The sequence below is a fragment of the Sceloporus occidentalis genome, unplaced genomic scaffold (genome assembly GCF_023333645.1).
Source record: "Sceloporus occidentalis isolate IW3139 unplaced genomic scaffold, rSceOcc1.0.p SCAF_110, whole genome shotgun sequence".
Taxonomy (NCBI): domain Eukaryota; kingdom Metazoa; phylum Chordata; class Lepidosauria; order Squamata; family Phrynosomatidae; genus Sceloporus; species Sceloporus occidentalis.
In genome coordinates this window covers 246,247-255,921 of record NW_028317090.1, presented here as the reverse complement: position 1 = coordinate 255,921, position 9,675 = coordinate 246,247, and the positions used below count along the sequence as shown (strand labels likewise).

The 9,675-nt window shown below is 38.9% G+C and overlaps 1 protein-coding gene across 1 annotated transcript in view; it reads right to left on the bottom strand.

Annotated features, from left to right (window-relative positions):
- Positions 1 to 8,291: 8,291 nt before the first annotated feature.
- LOC149283163 (reversion-inducing cysteine-rich protein with Kazal motifs-like) overlaps positions 8,292 to 9,675 on the bottom strand; it is a 59,114-nt gene continuing 57,730 nt past the window's right edge. The window contains exons 22-23 of the mRNA XM_089497895.1: positions 9,010 to 9,165; positions 8,292 to 8,507 (exon numbers count right to left, since the gene is read on the bottom strand). Of these exons, the coding sequence (XP_089354021.1) occupies positions 8,292 to 8,507; positions 9,010 to 9,165 (372 nt within the window). The remainder of the gene's footprint in view (positions 8,508 to 9,009; positions 9,166 to 9,675) is intronic.

Below are 9,675 nucleotides of genomic sequence, written 5' to 3'. Positions count from 1 at the left end.
TATATATATATATATATTTAATTTTTTTTAAGATAGGTTATGGTACTCATGAATACACATAGTTACATAGTTGAAAAAAGACCTAAGTCCATCAAGTTCAACCCTTCTACCTAACCTTCCTACTCTTGATCCAAAAGAAGGTAAAAATTGGATTGATAGGTATGCAGAAAGGTTTTTACCTGTCATTGAATTATAAACCAAATTATAGTAAATTTAGGTTAAATACCTGTTTTGTACAACATGTAGCTTGCATATGAATCACATGTAGGTCACAGTAGGCAAAAAACATGTTTCGGTGTAATGGGGATTAACGCTCTCCATACCAAGGTTTTTTAGTACCCTGCGTATCATGTTTTTTTTACATTTTTACCATATGTGGGTATAATCAATATTCCCCTTTTCTGTGTTTAAATGTACCCACACAGGTTATAACATATAAAAATGTAAACCATAATAATTGTAAGTGATAGTATGTAAAAATAAAACCTATAAAAAATAATGTTAATTTGTAATTTAGCTTAACATTTCTGCCACACGGTAGGTGCTAATGACGAACAATGATTTATGTTCTGCAACATCCTCTGATTACGGACACGCCCCACATACATGTATTTTTATGTTCTAGAGAGGGCCACATCCATCCATTACATAGCACCCTATAGGGTACTATTTTGATTACATCTGGCTTAAGCAGGGCCGGCCCTATAATGGGGCAGACTGGGGCAATTGCCCCAGGCGGCACTTTAGAAGGGGCGGCACTTTGCCGCCCCAAGCGCTTTTTTTTTTTTTTTTTGAAGCGGAGGAGAGAGAGAGGGGCACCGAGTGGTTTTCGCTTACCCGCTCGGCGCCCCTCTCTCTCTCTCCTCTGCGGCGAGTCTCCCTGTTCGGTCCCGGTGCCGGCTTGTAATGCAGAGCGCCGGAAGTGACGTCAATTTCCGGCGCTCAGCATTACAAGCCGGCACCGTGGCAGCACAGGGAGACTCGCCGCAGGACTGTTTAAAGGTAAGTACCGGGGGGGGGGGGTACCGTAGATTATGGCGTCGGCGAAGTTTAAAATGCCGCCCCCCCCCCCGGCGTCGGCGGGGGGGGGCGGCGTTTTAAACTTCGCCCCAGGCGGCGTTAAGTCTTTGGCCGGCCCTGGGCTTAAGGGTCTCGGGGGTAGTGAATGAGAGAGGGTATCAGCGAATGGCTGCCATTGTGCTCGTTGTCACCGTGCAGGCCCTGAAGAAAAGTAATTTCAAGGATTCATTGGCCCCAGTACCTGAAATCCAATAGAACATCAGTTCTATATCCTTGCATTGCTGAACACAATGTGTGGAATCAGCCAGCAGGCGGCACAATCAGAGATCCCAGCAGGATCTAGACAGACCCTGCTGGATCTCTCTTCTGCTCCAAAGAGCTTCCCGAGGTTGTCAAACGTGACATCTACCTTAAGAGAATGCCTGATCACACCCATTACACACAAGAAGCAATGCTGTCTTCTGCTGACTGTCAGTATTTCATTAGTTTGGGAAATATTACATATATTTTTGTTGTTTTTTTTACATTTTTACTATTCTATTAAGTAATGTACAGCGCTACGGCACCTGATGGTGCTATATAAAACAATAAATAATAATAATGTTGCCTTAAAGAATGAATTCATAAATAGGTTTTTCTAGGTAAAATTTAAGCAGTTGTCACCTAAATGTACCTATAGCCAAACTAGGGTGCAAAATGTGACCAAAGTCCTGACAAAGATTAAACTAGATACACTACCAAACTAAAAAGCATGATTAATGTAGTTTTAATTAATGTAGTTATGCTGAAAACTGTGGTTGTTACAGTTCCTGTTTAAACCGTAGAGTGAGTGCCAGTTGTGTACCACAGCACTTTGGAAATTGCAGAGAAATCTTTTTTGATTCTTCTTCTGCACATTTATTTTATTTGGTTGAAACGTAAGATTTTTTGAAGATACAAAACATTATTAATACTAAAACCTCATTAATTTGAGGGTTCTCATATATTTGTATCACTTTAACAGCCAAAGAAACAACATAGTCAAAACCATCATTGATAATCATCCAGCCCAAGGGACAGAAAAGAGAGAAACTTATAAGCAAAAAGGAGTTTATCACATTGGGCAAACAGGTGGGGAGGTGAAGCCAGATCACTCTTATTGCACTTATGTTTTCATTACTGAGTATCTGGGGTCTCCAAACAATATCATATTTTAAAAAAATATTAAAAGAAAATACATGCAGCATCCCGTCTGTCAATCTATTGGCTTCCAATAATTTCCCATTTTAGATTTTGGAGCAGAAATTGAGTTCCATCTATGAGCTATTCTTAATGTGTTGCATATTTAAGTCTACAAACAAGACTCCTGTCAACCCCTTTTGGCTTTTTTACTATGTTTGCACTAAATGACCAGAGCAGTTTTCATACTTTGCTATGTCATTCTTCAACTGTAATTTCTCTTTCTCAATTAGCGCACCCACACAAATCATATATTGTTTTCTTTCAGCACAAGTAGAGCTTTCACCTTGTGTCTGCAGACGTACCAGTCTATACCATATATATATTTATGTATATAGGGCCAAAGCCACCTATAGGCAAAGTAGGCGCCTAGAGGGGCTTGTGGGGCTTGAGCCAGGGGGTGGCAAAATTACGTTTTGCCTAGGGTGGAAAAAATCCTTGCACCAGCCCTGTATATATATATATATATATGTATACGTGGTCCAAGCATCAAGGCATGGAAACAGCACTGCACTTATAGATAAACCCCCTAAATTACAGGCATAGATCACAGGTTGTACACCCCAAAGCCAGCCCTGGCGTCCACACTGCCCACATAGAACCTGACCAGGACCCAGATAACACACATAAGATTTGCCATCTTTGTCCCCAAACAGCCCAGCATGAGTCAACTTTCTTCCCAAACAGTCCGTCCTGTGCCATCTTTGTCCCAAACCCTGCCTGCATCATCTTGTTCCCCAAGGCTCAAGCATCTTTGCCTTTCCACAAATCACTTATACATCTAAGATACACACAAGCACTTTTGCAGTCACTCACTAATTCACACTTTCATTCACATAATTCATTCACATAATCATTTATTCTCTCCCTCATTCAGACAATTCATCCACACACTAATTAATACTCCCCAACATTCAGACAATTCATACACACATTACTTAATTTATTCTCTCACTCAATCTCACTCTTTATTTCAATATTCTTACTACCCCCTTTCTCACAATCAACCCCCCACTCTCCCTCCCTTCTCACTATCTACCAGCATCTCCCTCCCTTCTAACTATTTACCCCCCTCTCTTCCTCCCTTCTCATAATCTACCCCCTCTCATAATCTACCCCCCCTCTCCCTCCCTTCCCATTATCTACCCCTCTCCCTCCATCCCTATTATCTACTCTTTCCCCCCTCGGCGCCCCTCTCTCTCCTCCGTGTGGGCAAAAAAAGGCACTTCAATTCCGGGACAATGCATTGCCCAGACTGGTCACTTTGTGAGGCCTTGTGGGAATCAGGGGATGTTGGTGAAAAAAATTTGGTGTTTTCTTCCACTGTTGCACATATGCTGTGCAAGAAATTCAATAAAATAATTTTTCTTTGGCAGACATCAGTGAAGAAATGGCTGCCTGAAAAGTGTCAAATTACCCTAGCTGAACACCTTGACTCAGGCCCGGACTGGCCAATGCCCGGTGGGCCGGGCCAGTCTAGCTGTAATTAGACTGTAATGTGAATAGAAACACGCTTTTTTTTTTTGACGCAGAGGAGACAGAGGGGCACCTAGCAACCGCTCGGCTCCCCTTAGTCTCCTCCACGAGGCCTCTACCTCCGTCGCGGTGCCGGCATTTCATGCTGAGCGCCGGCATATGAAGTCATATTTCAGCGCTCAGCAGTGAAGCAGTGTGCACCGCCGCAGAGCAGGGTGACGGAGGCATCGCACTCCCACCGCAGAACATCAAGGTAAGTGAACAATAGGGAGGGGGAGAGGGTAGATAGTGGGTAGGGGAGGGGTAGAGGGTAGATAGTGGGTAAGGGTAGGGGAGAGGGTAAATAGTGGGTAGGGGAGATAGTGGGTAGGGGAGGGAGAGGGGGTAGAAAGTGATAAGGGAGGCAGTTGGGGTAGATAGAAAGGGGAACAGAGGGTAGAAAATGTGTAAGGGAGGGAGATTGGGTGAGAATGGGGGTAGATAGTGAGAAAGAGGGTAGTAAGAATATTGAAATAAGTTTGAATGAGTGAGTATGAATTAATGTGTGGCTGAATTGTCTGAATGAGGGAGAGACTTAATGAATTAATGTGTGCATGCATTGTCTGAATGAGGGAGTGAATTAATGAATTTGTCAGAATGTATTAATGAATATACCGTATTTGCTCGATTATAAGACGACCCTGATTATAAGACGACCCCCCAAAATCTGAATATTAACTTAGGAAAAAAAGAAAAAGCCTGAATATAAGACGACCCTAAAGGAAAAAAGTTTTACCAGTAAATGTTAATTCATCTAAACTATTTTTTTAAATAAAAGCTATGATTGAGTTACGCACATCTGCCCCCAGGCTTGCCACACCAATATGGCACTGTGGCCCATGATATGCCTTTTAACCCTCTATATGCCACTGTGCCCCATGGCATGCCTTTTGACCCCCTATGTGCCACTCTGCCTCCAGAAATGCCTTATACCCCTATATCCCATTCTGGCATTTAGGGGGTTAAAATGCATATTATGGGGCAGAGTGGCATATAGGGAGGTATAAGGCATTCCAGGAGGCAGAGTGGCATTAAGGGAGTTAAAAGGCATTGTATAGAGCACTCTGCCTCCAGAAATGCCTTATACCCTATATGCCACTCTGGCATTTAGGGGGTTAAAAGGCATATTATGGCACAGAGTGGCATATAGGGAGGTATAAGGCATTTCAGGAGGCAGAATGCTCTATTAAATGCCCCCTTAACGCCACTCTGCCTCCTGAAATGCCTTATACCTCCCTAAATGCCACTCTGCCCCATAATATGCATTTTAACCCCCTAAGTGCCAGAGTGGCATATAGGGGTATAAGGCATTCCAGAAATGCCCTATGCCCCCATCACACACACACACACACTTACCGGTGCTTCCAATTTCCTGCTGTATTGCCGGGGCAGCGGGTTGATGTCTCCTTCCGCTGCAGCCGGAAGGAGGTGGAGTTGGCAGCAGGGGACGCAGACAACCCCCGCTGCTAGCCACACCTCCTTCCGGCTGCAGCGGACGTTGTGTACGAGGATCGCGTAGACGTCAACCCGCTGCCCCGGCAATAGCGGTGCGGGGGATCTGGATCTTAGTCTCATAATCAGACCTCTATTTGAGGTCTGATTAGAAGACGACCCCGATTAGAAGACGAGGGGTATTTTTCAGAGCATTTGCTCTGATAAAACCTCGTCTTATAATCGAGCAAATACGGTATGTAAATGATTTGTGTGAATGTGTGAGAGAATAAATGATTGTGTGAATGAATTATGTGAATGAAAGTTTGAATTAGTGAGTGACTGTAAAATTGTTTGTGTGTATCAGGTGTATCATTGTGGAAAGGCAAAAATGGCACATGCAGGGTTTTGGAGCCATTGGTACAAAGATGGCACAGGCCGAGCTGTTTGGGGACAAAGTTGACTCGTGCTGGTGTCAGGGTCCATCCAGGCTGCAGAGCTGTATATCTCCGTTTTTCCCTGCCTTGCCTCAGTTCCCATGTTTTGCTGTGGTCCACTCCCTCCATTCTTTCTTCTCTATTTTTTTGGATTTTCTGATTTCTTGAACACAACCCTATCTGGCAGCACTTCATCATTAAATATGCGCAACACTATGTGTGAACTCCTCCTCACTTTCACAACGCTATCTGGCAGCCGCCTCTCCTCCCTGCACACAACACTAGCCACTTGGGCACATTTTCAGTTAAGCTGTGTGAGGCATACAGCAAAGATCTGATCACAGTGCACTTTGCTTTAAAACGTGACCATAAATTCCCATAGTGACAAAGCTTGTATATTTATAACGATTAATGCTAATGACTAATAATAAGACACAATACTGTAGCTCTACACATGGCTCATATTTATTAGTATACAAACTATTAATTCATGCTTAAGTATGCAGGTTCCTAAAAAAAAATAATTATTACACTGAAAATATTATAATACTGTTTGGAAATGCTGCATGTAGCCTTGGGTTACTGTGCAAAACAAAAACATTATAGCCTGAAATATATAGGACATAAAAATGTATATAAAATCTACATACATAATACAAAAATTGAAGCATGTCAATGATACAATTCACAAAATAACATATTTCAGAATACATTTAACAGATATATAGCATATACAATATACAAAACCATAGAAAAATACTGCATATGTACACTTTTACAGACACATTATATAGCAAATGATTGTCAAATGACTGCATTATTACATTTTCTAATAAAATAATGTACAATTTACAAAGCAAACATTTTAATAATAGTAATACTCTGTTTTGGTACATAAAAAAATATTGAAGAAGAAACATTTTTAGCAGCAGTTTAAGAAATACAAAATGTGACATAACATTAAAGTTGCAGTCCCACCTACTATGCCAAAAAACATTTTAATAACTAGCTATAAGAAATATGCCCAAAAATAATTGGGCATGGCTATGAGGACTGACTAATTTTCATCTCTGTGACACAATATTGACTTTTGCTTCTATAGCAGTAGAGGAAGCTTCTTCATTTCAGACATTAGCAGGAAAAGCCACCATCATACATAAGTTTTATTAAACATTCTGTATCATTTTTATTTACATGAGCTATACCCAATCACACTATTACGTTTTGGGGGAAAAACTCCACGTATGAGCACAAAAAATGGTTTTGTATGTCAGAAATTAAATGATTACTAAATGTGCATTTTTTTCTTTGAGAAGCAATTTTTAAAACTTTTATAATTTATAGCTTATTAGTAAATGTAGCAATTTCTTCATAACCAATTAGCATTACAATTTTACATGATATATTTGTAATGAAGAATAATATATATATTAATTGTAATGTTAAATGTACCATAGTCAGCTAGATTTAAAAATACAAGTGCACAAATGCTCAATATACATACACTGAAACCAGTAAAGTGAAATTTACCATCAGATGGAATGGCTGTAAGTACAGGAAAAAGGTTTCCTATTTTGTTATAATATAAACAAGTTGAATACTACAGTAGAACCTTAGAGAATGGTACAACAGGCAAGCCATTTTAAAAAAAAATTTTTGGAAGGTCTAGAAAATTGCCTGTGAGTAGGTAATTCAATGTTTATTTAAGGCAAGGTGGAAATATCATGCTTATGATCTAAGCATTTGTCAAGGGCCCATTATAGCTGGATGTTTTGACATTCAACGGCTTAAAATGGCTTAAAAGGGGAACATAAAACACTCCAGTCCGTTTTGCTTATGTTTTGATTGTCTTTAAAAGTTTTAAGACTCTCACCTCTTTTACTGACAAAGCATTTTACAATGATGATCAGAGGTGTATTCTGGCCTAGGCTGACTAGAACTATAGTGGCAATGGGTTGACTACAAAGAAAAAAATCCCAAACGGCCCTTTTACTCTATGGGTGTTTATGCCTACCTGACATCAGATTAAAGACTTTATGACAACAAAACTCAAAATTTACACTTAATTTTTCATCCACAAACATTATAACTTCGGATTTCTAATTATGGATCAGTAACAAAAAAAATGTATCCAACATGTATTTTCCTTCATCTAGTGTAGCCTGTTGTCCTATTCCCTACATGATTGCCCTATTAATCCCTAATGTTGACTAAAAAAATAATGTCTATCCTTTTTGTCATTTTGTTCCCTTTTTAAGGAAAAAATTTGCATTAATGCATATTATAAAAGTGTGCACTACCTAACAGTTGGTTAACGACAATAAGGGAAAGTTTGTGCACAATGATTATTTGGTATATACAGAAAAAATAAGTGAGCAGCTGACTTATTTATCATTATACACATATAATCTAGGAGGTATTTTTAAAAAGTTTTAAAATTGATGTTTATACTGATAGAGCTATCTATCTATAAAGGGATGAGATAGACAGAAAACACAAATGTTAATAAAAAGAAAAACAAACATTAGTACTTGTGATGCAAATGACACAATGTGATGCATATGATGCCCACTCATTGCATTGCAGAGAAAATATTTTGTGTGTCCATTGATTATTATTGCCATGTTTCTGAATGCCAAGGAACAATTGTCAGATTAAAATGTGTGTATGTTACGCATGAGAGAATGCAAAAGACAGCACAATTAAAATACATAAATATAAATAGCAGAGAGCAGTGATTGTCTGGGTAGATCCAGAATGTAATGCTGATGATACTTCAACTTCTGATGTGATGAGGGCTGACAGTGGAACCTGGGATGCCAGTGTTGGGCTGTCAGAATTTATAAGTGAATTTATCTTTTCTGTCTCTTTATTGCAGGCATCAATCTATTTAAAGAAAAACAAAGATTTGACATCACTTTATACATTTCTGTTTCATTATAAATCCCCCTTATACAGTTCAGGTGTTTTCTGTGTGTTTCTGCCACACACTTAATACACAATAGTGACATTTACTCAGGAATTACATAAATCAAGTGTGTTAAAGTGACATTAAATATTATGTGAATCCTAACCCAACATTATAATTATAATATTTGTGGCATATTTAGACTATGCTTCATATGATACATGAGGTAGAACAAATTCAACCAAAAAAATCAGACTATGTGTAAGTTAATGGTTTGCTTTTAGTTTTATGTTAATCTATATGTAATATGTTTAAGGTGACTTACAAAAATCAGGACAAAATACTGTATTTAATGGTTTAACAACTAGGGTACAAAGAACCTTTAATAAAAAATTAAAGTCAAATTGTTCTTTTTGGGTGTATATTGGAATCAATTCATAAATTATTATTTAATGATAAGTTTTCCCATGAATGTCTCACCTGTATGGGTTTTGGATGCGTGTCTACAGGAACAATAAGTACAATTATTTCTGAATCCATGCTTAAATAGCCAAATACATCACACTGGGGCACAGATATGTGCAGCCTTATTTTTTCAAGAACATCTAGGACAGTAATGGGTGTCTTCTTTGTTGCCTTGAAAATTAAAGAAGACTTAATTATATTACAATCTAAACTAAAACTGTATCTTCAGTATTTCATATTCATTAGTTTTGTGAAGAATATGACCTTATTGCAAAGTCTGTCATTTCATTAGAATACCGTCATGTGAAAAAGAAAGTACACCCTCTTTGAATGCTATGGTTTTACATATCAGCACATAAAAACAATCATCTGTTCCTTAGCAGGTCTAAAAACTAGGTAAACACATGACATAATACACTGTGTAATGATTTATTCGACAAAAATAAAGCCAAAATGGAGAAGCCCTGTGTGAAAAACTAAGTACACCTTAAGATTCAATAGCTTGTAGAACCACCTTTAGCAACAAGGTAAGTAATAATTTCTGTATGACTTTATTAGTTTCACACATCGTTGTAGAGGAAGTTTGGCCCAAATCTTCTTTACAACGTTGCTTCAGTTCATTGAGGTTTGCCGGCATGCCGCCACAGCATTTCCATCGCATTGCAAAACCTTGATTCTTTT